General features: G+C 35.8%; 1 protein-coding gene across 5 annotated transcripts in view; it reads right to left on the bottom strand.

Moving 5' to 3' along the window:
- PPP1R13B (protein phosphatase 1 regulatory subunit 13B) overlaps window positions 1-14,842 on the bottom strand; it is a 69,214-nt gene that overhangs the window by 46,131 nt on the left and 8,241 nt on the right. The window contains exon 1 of one of the 5 annotated variants that reach the window (XM_068192300.1): window positions 9,009-9,226. The exons of the other annotated variants lie outside the window; for them this stretch is intronic. Coding sequence (XP_068048401.1) covers window positions 9,009-9,134 — 126 coding nt within the window. The 5' untranslated portion in view covers window positions 9,135-9,226. Of the gene's footprint in view, window positions 1-9,008; window positions 9,227-14,842 lie in introns of those variants that run through there. 5 annotated transcript variants of the gene reach the window in all.

Genomic DNA, 14,842 nt, shown 5'->3' with positions numbered 1-14,842 from the left:
ACCCTTCAAGGAAACTTGATTAAGTAAGGATTTGTTTATAACAGGTTGAGTAATACTAAAGGAACTGAAACACTGTGCTGCAAAACAAATATCCTCAAACATACACAGCAAGACTCAGAATATTGAACATTACAATGTTAATTATATACATATTGCAATATTAATTACAATTTCAAGTCAATGTCATATCTGTCCCTCTTTGTGGTGGGAATGGGTAAGAATCAGAGGTACTACATGGTGACAAAATACAAATAAGCATTGATGGAGCCTGGAAATTTGCTGCTGAGGAACAAAAGTGAAGCATACATGTGAAATGCCCAAGGATACCCACTGAAGTAAACCAGTTACACGAAAAAAACATTCTTCACCAAAGATTAGGACACGAAAGAACTGATAAAGTCTTATTTCTCATTTTAAATTATTTCTAAATAGGAGCAGCTGAACAAAACCTATCTTGTAAAATTGTGACCAGAACCATTGTAGCATTTCTTTGATCATCTCTCAATTCACAGTTTTTAATATGTGAACACAATGTCACACAACAGGATCATCTAACTCTCATGAGCAAATCACCTCAGGGATGCTAAATCATGTCTTTTTTCCACAATAAACATTAAGCTCCAAACCTTACACTTCTTCCTTCCCAGCACATACATGGGTATTTCCTGTTACTCCCCTCTACAACTCCTGCTACCAAACCAATGGTTTGATTCCAATTTTCACAAATTCTCATTTCTTTTCACTCTGTTTTGGTTTTTTTTTTTTTAACCTTCATGTAAACTCTAGTGTAACCCATTACATTTCAGGTCTTTTTCACACCAAATAAGCTACAGCAAACCTCCCAAACTTGCTTCAAAACTACTGGCATCTCACTTCCCAGCTGAAAGATGACCTCCTCCTAGGACTTGGAATCAGTATTCTACCTGAATCTTCTCTGTCCAACAGATCCCTGTCTAATACTTTCACACATTCCTCTTAGCGTGATCTCTCCCCTTCATTCATTTCATCTTCAAACCATATTTCATGTATTATTTAAAGGATACATTTCATCATCCCTGCAGTTTCTCAAGGAGACAGAAACAGGGATAAACCTACAAGAACATTTTCCACGCTTATTATCTCACCTCTTTCTACAGTTGAATAATGTCACCTACAAAAATTTCAACAGGCATCACTCACACAGATGATAGTTTTATCTATCTAGACCTGATCTCCTGCTAAGGAAACTGAAATGCTGGCAATCTTCAATTGACTCTTATGAATGCCTAGCTGTCAATTCACGTTCTACAAGGCTGTAACACAGTCTTTAGCCACGTTTCTCCAGTGATTCCCCAGATTTCATTCATCATAACAAACAGGTACCTAATCACCCTGAGCTGCAGTAAAGATATCGTTGACACAAACCATTTTCTCAGATCCATCTCTACTTTTCCTGTACCACATGTAAAATAGAGAAAGTTTTTTTTTTCCATAAAGTGGTCCAGCTAATGCTGTCAGTTAACAGACTTGCAAAAAAACATTCTCCAACTTTTCGCTGGTGTGCCTTTTTCACTCATGACAACTATCACAACAAAAATCATCCTTCATGCCTATAGCCTTTACCCAGCTGCCTTTCTGTGTCAGTCCTGATAAGCACAATTTATTTGTTTTCACTTTCAATCTTCTTTCTTATCACTTTTCACTCTCTATCAAGACATTTATGTCAAAATGGCCCTTTACATCTGTTTCTACTCGCCACATGTTTAATATTAACAGGTGGTTTTATGGTTTCTTCAGTGTTGTCCACCATGCCTTACATGCACCTGCAAAGCAACCTCATTATTTTCCTTGGAGATCCTCCTTTGCAGTTCTGGCTAGAAAAACACATCAGACTAAAGTCTAAGTTATTAATATGCTGAAGAGTGCTGCCAATGAGGTGACAGATATTGTTTTGTCTCCTTAGACTTCTGTAACCATCCAGTTAATTGCCTTCTTATCCCTAACCAAGATTCCAAGAGCTGTGCCAGAAATATATTCAACTTGTCTACCACAGCAGACACCTCACTGTGGAGACAAGAACTACCTCTCTCTCAGCTATTACCTCATGCTACCAAGACCCAAAACACGGCAGATTGAGAAGAAATAAACTGTACACCATACCTCCATCGCCTGATGGCTAAGCTAATTTACTAAGTCCCGCAGCTGTCCAGTAAGTCGGCATTTCCTGATGTCCTACTTGCACCAAATTGAGGTATTTAAGCTTTTAGAAAGGAATCAGACAATACTATTTCAGGACATGCTGAAACATTAGAATTGAAAACAAGTTTAAGACTATTTTCTTATAGCAATATTGGCATATTCTACTACAAAAAAAGGAAGTGAGTCCTGTGGCTGAAGAAGGTGAACTATTCAGTTGGCCTTTTATTTTCTATATAACCATTTTTTAACTTAAACCCATGTTTCTAAACAAAATCAGAGTTCCTGGCAAAAACTGATCTGAAGATCATTACTTTTCCTACATGTAATTTTATGTCCATAATTTAAAAAAGAAAGACATCTATAGGAAAGTTTAGGAGCAAGATCACTCCAGCAAAAACCAAAGGTTAAGGAAAAACATCCCTAAATCCCAAGAAAATGAAAACCATTAATTTTTCTCTTTGTGCTGTTACTCTTATGACTCAAATTTAGAAAGTCTACATGATATTAAATGTAGAGCAGATAATAGATAATTTTTTAAAAAACTTTTTGTCAATTTAAGAATTATCAAACATATGACTGCAATTTATAAACACACCAGATATTTAATATGGCTAAAGTCACATACTACTGTTTAGTCATATTAGACTCTCCCGTTGCCTTTTTTTTCATCTTTAAACCAGCCTAGAACTGTGTGAACAAGAAAAAACCAACCAAAAAAGCCTTCTCTTCTAGCAGATCACTGAACAGACATTTCAAATACAAGGCTGACACACAATGAACTTAAAGTACAAAACAATTTCTGATAGAAATGCCAACTTCAATCCTTCTGTTTCACAGGAACTAGAAGGCATTATCTTCTCACCATGCATTTTCCCCTAACAAAGAGTTCCTAAACATTCATTCATGATCTAGGCAGTGCTTTGCCTTTTCAGGGCTTTTAGCAGTGCCTGCAACTCCAAGAGCAGAACAATCAGTGAAGACAAGACTTGTTCAAAGTGAATCTCTCTAAAATAGTAGAGACCTCAGCATGTCCCAAGAATTTTAACAACTTTTGTCCTTCATTTTGCTAACTCGGGAGTCCCAGGAGTTTGCTGCTACAATAGTTTTAAGTGGAAATTCCAAATCCATATCTTACTGAAATGTCATAGTCCCATCAATCAAATAAGAATTTGAGTAAGACTAAGGATTTCAGCTACTAGAAAAATTACAGACTGAGAGGCAAGCAAAGTGCGTATACTTACAAAAATCATCCCTTTGGTGATGAGATAAAATATTAATATGCACAACTTTGCATGTAGAATGGTCAGGAAAAAAGTTACAAGTTACCAATTATCTTATGCAAGTTTGCTTGCTTGGGATTCATGCTATTATATAAAACTTCCATCAGCTACACTTGCAGAAATTGTAGTTGTACATTTCAAGCATTAAAGCAGAGTTTTAATTTTTGTTGCAGTAGGAACACAGCCCTTTTTATGATTACAGACTTAATTAGGTAAAACTTTAAGCAATTACATTAAAAAATCCCACAGACTATGAAATTATAACCACAGAGCTGTTTGAATTAAAGCCACCTAAAGATCCTTTCTTGACTCAAGTCATGAGTATTTCTTTATACTACTGGGATTTCAGAAGAAACAAATCCCAAATAAATCTCTGATGTTATTATGTGGAAACCCCAGAAAAATAGTAGTAAGATCAAACAATTTAACTTCTCTGTATTAATAAGAAACAATTCAAATCCATCTAATCAACAAGTTATTCACCAGCATGCTTTTTCCAATAATTATTTATCTTCAGAATGAAGCTGTTATTTTTAAAAATAAATCTGTTGAAGAATTTCTTGCAGTATGCTTATGAGCCTTAATTCAAACTAAAGCATCAGGACATACAGCAAATTTATTATCAGTTACAGTGGTTTTCATCAGAAGATTTCTTTCCTCTAACCTTTTCTTGTATCCGTTCTCCATATTTGGAGTGAGAAATTACTGCAATCAATTTCCATATTTCTAAACAGCTTTCCTCACATCCTACTCACATTCATGCTGTGTAAACTTAAGACTTCAGGACAAAATTTAAAGCCCAGTGATGCTTTTGACTGTATTAGTAAAATTTACAAAGGCAGTGCAACCAACAGACTTCAGCTTGCACAGAATAAAAAAATGAGCAAAATTTTCTGCCAAAATGTAGACTTGTGAAACCAATTGTTTCTTAATATACTTTCAAATCTGAAGCCAACTGCCTCCATATGGCCTACAAAAGAATCCACAAAACTGGGAGTGAATCTCAGACATAAAAAATGGAAAGTATTCAGCTACGGGCTACTAACAAACATTAAAACCTTAAATTTTACTACTGGTAAACTCAAGCATTCATGAAGTTTCTCAAAAATATGAACAAAGTCATTTTATTTATGGTCAACACTTTTGATTTTGATCAAATCTGAAAAGTTCATGTTGCCTAAATGTACAATATACTTATATCACAAAAACCTTTTTTTTTTGCATCAGCTCATACGCTATTTACATTAACCTGCTATTTTGCAATCACTGAAAAAAAAAAATGGATCCATGTTGAGATCCACCTTCACCATGCTCTGCACTAGACAACCTGCCCACAGAAAGCACAACCAGGAACTCGTCAGACAATAGCTGTGCATCAAATTCGTTCTTTTGCTGAAGCACAGGAATAATTTAAATTAAGTATTTAACTCCTCTTATAGAGGAGTTTAACTCCTCTTTTAGAAATGTAGACGTATAGATTTAAAAGAAAATCTTATAAAAATGTAGGGAAATCTTGTTTAGAGCCTGCATGTTGTGAAGGCTTAAAGAACTGACAGAATCACAGAGATTTCCTCTCAGGACTTCCAGGACTGTTGCCTTTGCCCCCTTCACAAGCTGTCATATGCAACAGTAGGTGTTCAAAACCTATACCTATCCGGTAGTTATTTGCTGAGGGGATACTTAGGACACTTTCTTTTCTCTGACAGAAAAAGAGCTACAGCATCCTTGTAGATCTGGAATCTGAAGCCCCTTACTCCTGCAGTGGCAGGGAAATAAGCCAGCATTTCTGTTAAAGGAAGGAGACAGCAACTATCATCAGCAAGACAGATCCACAAACTTAAATGAAAGGTACACAGCAGTTCACTGAAAGACTTCCAGAGCTCTAGGAAAACAATACCTACTGAAAACAATAGCAACTAAGAGTTCACTTGTATAAACAACAAAAACAACCCACAGACAACAGTCTGTGAGAAGGAAGATATCAACAGGGCTAAAAAAACAACTGACCTAACAAATGTTAAGTTTCTAGTATCTGCCTAAGACAGAAGAGTGACATCATTTAGGCATTATAATCCTGTATCAGATTTTAGACTACATTTTGCTATATAAGAAGTCAGAGTCAAACCATGGGAGTGAACCACTGTCAGATCTCCAGACATAATCTTTAGGGAAGCTGTTTGTTATTTGTTAAAACATTGAAATGCCTTGTTTTAGATTCAGACAGTTCTGCTAAAACTGCTTAAACAAGCAGGAGCAGAGATTTACATAAAATTTAAAAGGTGGACAGTAAACTCGTGGCTACAGCAGGAAAAGCGAGAATAGCTTAAAAGGGACAAAAATTAAAAAACAAAGATTGCATTACTCATAAAACTGCTATTTTAGAAGAATATCTGTCCAAGTGCAATATTTATCATCATCAGTTAAAGCAACACAGCCTGAAGTTAAAGAAATCTATAAAACATGCCTCTTGTGATGTTTTCTAGTGGAAAATATAATTTGGCACTTGCTACAGAGTGAGTTCAACATCCCTGCATCATATTATCTTTTGGCTTGATTCCTAAATTGCTACATCTGGAGGAACAGCAAGAGATCTTGTTGTTGCTCCTTGACGCAAATAATTCTACCAAAGGACTGTCAAGACACCGGTTACCACGTAAGAGACTTTGAACACAGGGATAATTCTAGGACCACTAACAAGTTCTGGCTGATAACATTTCTCCATCAGGCAACATAGATTAAAAATTGACTTTTATTATCCCCAAAACAAGGCTCTGAAATTTTGCTTTCTTTCACTGTTTAAAAGACAGTGGGCTCTACACTATCTTTTCAGGATAAACACAATTATTATTAAAAGGTGGAAGCTGGAGACTCTTCTTGAAAGATTTTCTGCTCTAATCAGTTGATGCTTACAATGTTCACAACTATTCAATACATAAGTTCTCACCTTGAAAATTCACATTATATGATTTCTTATGGGATTATTGCAAATGGGTCTTATCAACCAAGAGCAGAAGACTGATCTCCAAATCAAGCAGCTCTGAAGAAGTTCCAGAGGTTTTTTTAATACTTGCTGTCTTCATTAAGGATACCCTTTCTTATATGCTGGAATGTTTTTTTTCTGTGAATCTTCGAATGACAAACCTTATCTAGTACTACCTGCCTAATTTCAATGAGATTTATCTAAAGCAGCTTGAAACAAAACAATAAGATCAGCTATCAAAATTTTATGCTGATTAATTAAAAAGTAAAAAAAAAAAATTCTAATCTATTTAAGAAACTAGCAAATAGCCCACATATAACAAAGGATTTTGGAAGTTGATAAGGCCTATACATATGAGAATTTCTTAAACAATGGATTCCTACTACTCTCTCAAAAAACTGCAGCAGTTGCTGCATTTGCAAATACACAAAATATTACTAATATACAGGAAAGGTCAAAAGGTTGGAGGACAGCAAGACTCCAGATCAAAACAAGGCTGCACTGGTGCAGTGATCTTTCCAATTGTCCATAAACCCCACCAGCTCTTTTTAATAAAATATGAACACGATGCTCATAGTTCACTATTCTTCGTATCTTCAGGTCAGGGTCCTCCAAACAAAACACAGAGTTATGTGGGGACCCCCAGTACAAGGTCAGGTGTGGCCTCACAGCACCTCGGAAAAAGGATGGAGGAACCACTGTGGCACTACAATTGCATCTCATTGTACAACATCCCACACAGCACTTAGTTCTATGTTCAGAGATCTAAATCTTTCATATCTGACAGGGTAACCAGTATGCCACACCTCAAATGCATCACAAGCTTGCTAGAACAGTCCTAAAGTATAAGCTGCCCATTCCATTTCATTAACTGATGAGGTATGAATAACATGTTAAAAATACTCTTAAATATTTTATTCTCCAAATCATTAATGGAAGACGTGCCTGAAGAACAACATAACTGCAGTGCTGCAAAATTTGCAGTATACACGGGCAATAAATTAAAACCAAAACTAAATGAATTCAAGATGACTCAGCTTCAGAGATCCTTTTATTACATAATAATCTCAGCTGGAAAGTCAGGGGAAAAAAAAAAAAGTTGTGTTCACTAAAATGAAAGGTTTAAAAAAAAAAAAAACACCCCCACCCAAAACAAAGAACCTCACACAAACGCAAACAAAAAAACCCCCACTTGCAAACCCAAACCAGAAAAAACCACACACACACACAAAACCCCCTGAACCCCAAACTCCACACAAAAGGACACCCTCCACCAAGACTCGAGAACCAGAGGACAGATAAGAAAGACAAAAAATGTAGTATTTTACTTTTACTAGGTGGGGATATGGAGCAAAGTCCCATTCAAGCTTTTTTGCATATTGGAATTGGCAACACTGCAATTTACTTGGAAAGAAAGCTCAGTCTGACAACACTAGGCAAAGGTGAAGAGCAAAGCTCAGTGTGAGGGTTTCAGTCAATTTTCCTGAAAGAAAACAGTCTTCAAAATCTGCATGTAACAGAAGTGTCCCATTGAATTTGTAGCATAGAACCAAATGTTCTCAAATTATTAAAAATATTTTGGCCAAGGTTAAGGACAGGGAGATGCTGATGTTTCTACAGTCTTGTGTTCGACCTTGTCAACAGCTACAGCAAAGTCATCCAAAATATACTGAATTCCAGAAAAGCCTGACCTACCTACTGCATTGAAAAATCATCCCATTGAAAAAGCATAGGATACAAAGAGAAGCATTTATATCTTTTCTTTTACAAACAGTTCAACAAAATAGGAAAAAGACACCCCATCAAACAAAAAAACCTAAACCACAAACCAAACCAAAACCAATCAACATGGTATTTTTACTAAAGATCATGCTTTTTGTCAAATAATAAAGGTGATTTGCAGCACCAATGCTAATTTTATAATTTTACAAACAAGAACAATTTCTACAAAATCCATAGACACACAACCATATGTAGTGTTGTAAATGGAACCAGCACTATTCTTTCTCCTTTATTTTCAGTAGTATGCATGCAGAAAGTACTACCATGGCTTTCTTCCACTAAGCAGGAAGTATTAACAAAATACTGATTGTTTAGTGCACTGCTTTCAGGGAATACCAGCCATTCAATCTTAGATGTAAAGATGTTATCTGGCTTGGTAAAAAAATAGTAAATGAAAAGTGAATACATCCTTGGGGATTCAACAGGCAAGCCAGCAGAATTTTCCTTCCATCAGAGTGGAATAACTCTTTCCAAAACACTGTTTTAGTTTTAAAGGTGGTAGATTTAAAAATTAAAGCTATTGTTTTATACTTGGAAGTCCACTTTGGCTGAATCAAAAACTAATAATAATAAATCAAGCTATCCAGGGTAAAACTAAAAATTTCAGGCATTTTATACACAGAAGAAACTCATATAAGGTAAAAATTCCTGATGTTCAATTAAAAAATCACACACATACGCACACTCTAATCCATTATAAATAGTCATAGTCACTGTTTGGTTTTACAAAAAGAAATCCAAAACTGCTTAAGATTACAGCAAATAAACAAAAACCAATGTTGCCCCACCTTCTTTTTTATAATTCTGTCCTTGGTCCACTGTTTAGATTTAAGTCCAGTCTTTTTCGGTAGCCAAGATTTCCCTTTTGATGATTTTACGATATTCTGAAGAACCATCCTTAAAATATTCTTCATGTGGACAGTTTTAAATTGCAGTGACTATAAAAACGTGTAAAGCTAAAACCTAATAACAGTTTCTGTGCAACAACTACAGTGAAAAACTACTTAAATGGAGTATTTTTGGTCTATTGGCACATGAATTCAGGCAGTAATGACGAGCAGTGATAAGATGTTCTAAAGAAACAAGACAGGCCACAGTTGTGACAGGAACAAGATAGGCTAGATCAAGTTTCACCTAATTAGGCAAGGTTGCAGTTCGGGAGTTCTGCTGTCCTCTCATTGTGCAATAGTAGTCTTTGTTGCTATTATAATAATAACAAACAGTAAGTATTTCTCTTAAATAAATTTATATGTAAGACTCTGTCTCAAAAGACACAGAAGTGATTTTCCTGTTGAAGGGGCAATGATAGGAACAGAAGACCTAAGAGCAAATGATCCTAACAATTGTCGAAAGACATTTCCATGACACGTTTTCTTAAATCAAAAGAATTTTTAAACGGAACAACCAGCTTAAAAACAATACCACCATATATTTATGCCTAAAAATACTATAGTTCAGGCACTACTCCATTCTTGGCAAAGTCTGTCTTCTTGCTGGACATAATTCAAGCAGCAGAGAATATAAACTGTAAACTATATTTCTGTCTCATCATGTCAAGGGACAGCAAATGTTTATCATCTTCCTGTCAGCACTGTATAGGATCGGGCGTGGGGAACAGGCAGTGCAACAGCACCAACAGGGCATTTAGCCCTTACTCCACAAATGCAGGAGCAAAGCATAATTCTGCAGCCTGATCCACTCCTTTCCTAGAGCAAATGGAGAGAGAAGGGACGCAAGGGTAAAAACAAAGCTAATGCAAACAAACCGACCCACACCATGAAATATCAGCAGAACCAGACAGCCCATCTCTCTCGGAGCTACGAGACACATTTTGTGTAGCACATTGTACATTAAGTGGAAGTTCAGAAAAGAATGGAGCTCTCAACTTTGCTTGTAAGCCATAGCATTTTTTCTTTACCGTTCCCTACCCACAGCAGCAGAGCAGATAAAGCTAATGAGATACTTTATTTGATGCGCTTTGACATTCAGAATCAGGACTGTCCTCCCGTAACGCATTTTGTCACTAACAAAAACATTCTGATCCCATGCAGTATTCTTCCTTCCTGCTCAGCAAACATGTACCATGTTGAGAGATTTATTGAGAATATCATTGGAAGAATAGTGTCAGATGTTTAAAAGATGTGTCAGATGTTTAAAAAAATATTAACCTGTTAGCAACTAAGAACATTTTAAATAAATGAGAAACTCAAGGTTATTTCTTAAAAGGGAAGGGTTGTTTTGCTTTAGGAAGGATGGAAAAAATCTAAACTGGTTGTTCTCCAAAACCAGATTGTGTCTTGATCTGCCAGAAAAACAAACTATCACATGAATAAATATTTGAGAGGAAAAGCTGGGCCTGTTTTAATACATACTGTGCCACTCTTTCAACCATGGTTATGGTCTGAATTCTTCTAAACTGACCCCCAAACTTATAAAAGCCTTACTTAGGAAGGCAAGACAGACATACAGACCATGGGAGGAAAACACTAAAGCCTGTCGTATCTATTGGATAACTGGGCTCTTTCAAAAGAAGAATAGGAACTAAAATAAACATGTGTCACTGGATTTCCTTTTCATCCTGTAGTTCCCTCCTGAAATAACTGGAAACATCTGTGTGTAATTTGTTAAATCAGATAAAAAATAAAACCAATACAAACACAGGGTAGCTCCTTATGCTCTATGAAAGTATCGTCTCCACACTGAGTACCTGATCCAGTGCAGGCATTTGGCTGCTTTAGAACTGTTACTGTCAGACAGGTAAATACACATCTAGGGTATATGTAGAGAGATAAGTATACTAGTCTCTGGTTGCTTAACGTATCAGCCTCAAAATCCTAAATTAAAGAAAGAAGGGGATTTTCCTTACTAAAATTTCAAGAAGTTTTGAATGTTCTAAAAGAAGGAGGTAAGATACATGCACTATTTCACTGACATAAGCTGTTTTCCTACATTAAATGCAAAAAAATTCCATGTAAGATCCAAGAAGTCTTGCCCTGTATGACAAAGCTCATATGTAGCAAATCTCTACACCTGCAGACTATGTAAATCACTCAGCAGAAAAGTAATTGCAGCCTGTGATCCCACTAAAGCACTTCAATATTAACACACTTGTGATCTCTGAAAACTACATTGAATGACACAGGAAAAAAGGATATAAAGAAAATTCAAAAGTCTAATTCTCTAAAATGTATACAACTTTGCATCAAACGCCTACACAAAATGGAAACTACTGAATATAAAGCTATACATGAAAACTGATAGGTGTGAGCAGCTAGGAACACTTAGTGAAGTAATGAACAAGTAAGAAGAAAGCAAGAGTTCAGAAGGAATATAACACCATACTGTATGCAGGGTAGCAATAACTTTAAATTAAGGCTTATTTGTTTTAATAACTTTTCTGTCACTTTGTCAGCCTATTTTACTCTTTCACTATTGTCACTTCTCCCCTCCTGCTATATAAGCCATGCTGTAAATGCCAAATGTGCAAAGGTACAATTTATTTAAACATGCTTAACTACAAATATGCATGATTGCACAGAGGCTCTCTAAGCTAAGATTTTCCACATTTGTGGAAAATTAATCTAAACAGACACCTTTATATTACATCCAGATGAAAACTGACTTCTTATATTTTCCATCCAAGACTTAAAAAACCCAAACATCTTGAGGTTTTTTCTATGTATTCTCTTTCTGTTTCTACAGTAGGATCAATCAAATGGATCATACTGTGAAAAGTAAAACAAACAAACATAAAAACAAAACCCTATAAACAATAACAACAAAATTAATATTTTCACAGATCATTATAAATTAATAACACTTAATGAGACAGGTACCTAGATTTACATATCACTTCCACTTCAGTCAACTGACAACCAAGTTTATGCATTTCTTAAGCCTACTGCACGATGTAAAAACATGATGTTCCATTACACTAACAACTGTACACTCAATAACCTACACAGAGAATGAGTTTTGGGGTTTTTCCTTCTTCCTATATGAGGCTGGAATGAATGGAAGGGATTTTGGAATGGAATCTGCTCTCCAAAAGATGTTAGAAACATGGTGGCAGCCCTAAGCCCACAGGAAACCAGACTGTTTATTCCACTGTGACTACAGATACTGATGTATAAAAACATACAGATCTACATGAAAACATTCATATTTTTGCTTTCTTTCATATATTTGAACACATCTTGTCTCACAGGAAAACTGCACTACTTAACAAGAAGAACAGAAAGACTTTGGTCCCCACTTCAGGTGTGGGCAGGGGGAGGAAGACAAATTCAGACACATCAGAACACTCATCCCTGGGCACTGGAAGAAAGAGGCTCTTGAAACCTCAGTGCCTGAAAAATTTCTAAATCATTGGAGAGATAATAAGGGAAAGCTGACCAAAAGCTTTTTCCTGCCCAGAAAAGATAAGGGCAACTACATGCACACTCCAGATCAAGCTTCATTATAATTTTGTGTCAAAGCTTCTCAGTTCTTCAGAACTGAGAGAGAAAACTGAGCAGTATTTGGTAGTTTCAGATGGCTGGGGGGAGGGAGTAGCAGCAAATGGGGGTAATCCAGTAATGCCTTGAAGACTCAAATCACAGATTTGTCAGGTGGAATGTTATAAAACACCCAGAAACATAAAAATACCATATTAGAAACATTCTATGGTAAATCCTCTGATTCAGTGTGTCTTCTACGTCCCTTAAAGTGCTTTTTCAGGTTATAATTTTGAACCATAAACACAAGAATTCCTCTGTCAAAATATTCTACAGGTTGGTACACATGAAAGTGGATCCAATTAAAAAGTACTTTATGTTTAGCTAAAAATGAGCAAAATTAAAATACTTGATATATAAATTAAATTATTCCAATGTAAGTATTGAATTGGATCTCAAGATCATACTGGGGTAAGCAGAACAGTTTATAAGTCAGAATTTAATCTGATTTTACCTCCTTCACAACTTTACCTCCTATCACTTTGACAAAAACAAATACTATTGCTCTCCACCATCTGCAGCTGGGGGAAAAAGGTAAACAAAAGTACTGCAGTCAGGAATTTGGCAGGAAGAGAGCACTGCAAACAAGACTTGAAATTTATTTGTTTGAGTATAAAGCTTGGATATGTATAGCACCTTCCCATATCCAACACACCCTTGCTGAAGTGTTAATAAGTAACAATAAAATGACAGCTACACTGTACTATTAGTAGACCAAAAAAACTGTTCAGAAGAAGGACTGAAAAGATTTCCAAGTGGCATGGGCTAGAATAGACTCAAATCCATGTGATATGGTTTCAAAATAATTGCATTGATCCTGACAGGATTTGGAAGTGTAAAGGAGGTCAACCATTACAGATCTTTTTTCCACAATCAGAAGTATGTGATTCAGACTTGCAGCTAAAATTGACTGAAACTTAAATGACTTGGGACAATAAAACAGTACATTAGGAAATTAGGCATCAGGCATGCTGAGACATTCAGAGCTGCATGTCGAGATGAAGCTGCACACAGGGAAGAGTTTCATAGCTTATTTTTACAAGACACAGTTTCAAGAACTCAGTCATCTTCCCAAAACATACCTACAGTCCAACTGTTTGGTGCCTGAATAGTAATTAAACTGTTCACTAGCCTGAAAAATTATTCAAAATTTCAATTCCAAGAATTTGAATTTTAAATACACAGCAGTAAAATCTAACCAATTCTCTGTGGATAGATCTGAATAGCAACTTTAACACTAAGAACTAGGTTTGACTACTTTGACATATATATTTGAATAAGTTAGGTATCTAACATACCCATGTAGTATAAAAATTATCTTGTAGGATTTGTAAGCAAAGGCTTCACAGATGCTTTCTCAGATGCCCAAACAAGTTAGTTAAGCTGTCAGTTTCAAATAACCACTGGTTGAACTGTTTAAACTTGTTAGGGATACTAGTTTCCTATGCTGTCCATACCATCACATGGTTTATGCTCTGGCTATCACATTATTCTTTCTATGAAACACTAACAGCCTGCCAACCATTTTACAGACATCAATTATACCATAACAATGTGAAAATATTCTCCTTACACTTTATCTTTCCAAAGGAAGTGAGAGAGATATCAGTAACATTTATTAAAGACATATTATGACAATGTTTGGGATCTAAGCAATTTGAAAACACTTCTGCCTAGGTAGAATTAGTTCAGGACAGATTTTGACCACCACCCTGGTTAAGATTTCAGAAAATACTTAGATACACTTTCTGAAGCGTGTTTGTCTATAAAGTAGTAAGCATGGGGGGAGGAGGAGGAGGTACCAAAAAAAAAGTTGAATTATCTTGAAAGTACCATTAGTATGTTGAAAGTATCATCTGCAGAGCAGCAGTAAGAATACCAACAGTTGCAGCACTGTCTTGAAACATAAATTAGACAAATTGCATTAGGAAACAGGATTAGAAAAGGATTTTCTCATGCAAAAATGCATTCAAAGTATGTCTTCTAAACTTAAACTGCACCTGTTACTATAAACTAAGACTTTACCTAGCTTCTTAGAGAAACAAACAAAAAATGCAAGTAAGCCTGTACTTAATGGCTGTGGTAACCTTGCCAGTCTCAAAGCACTCTGTTCCTTTCCCTTTAAA

Source organism: Anomalospiza imberbis, chromosome 6 (genome assembly GCF_031753505.1).
Source record: "Anomalospiza imberbis isolate Cuckoo-Finch-1a 21T00152 chromosome 6, ASM3175350v1, whole genome shotgun sequence".
NCBI classification, from domain to species: domain Eukaryota; kingdom Metazoa; phylum Chordata; class Aves; order Passeriformes; family Viduidae; genus Anomalospiza; species Anomalospiza imberbis.
The sequence above is the reverse complement of the archived record's forward strand: the minus strand, read 5'-3'. Positions and strand labels throughout refer to the sequence as shown.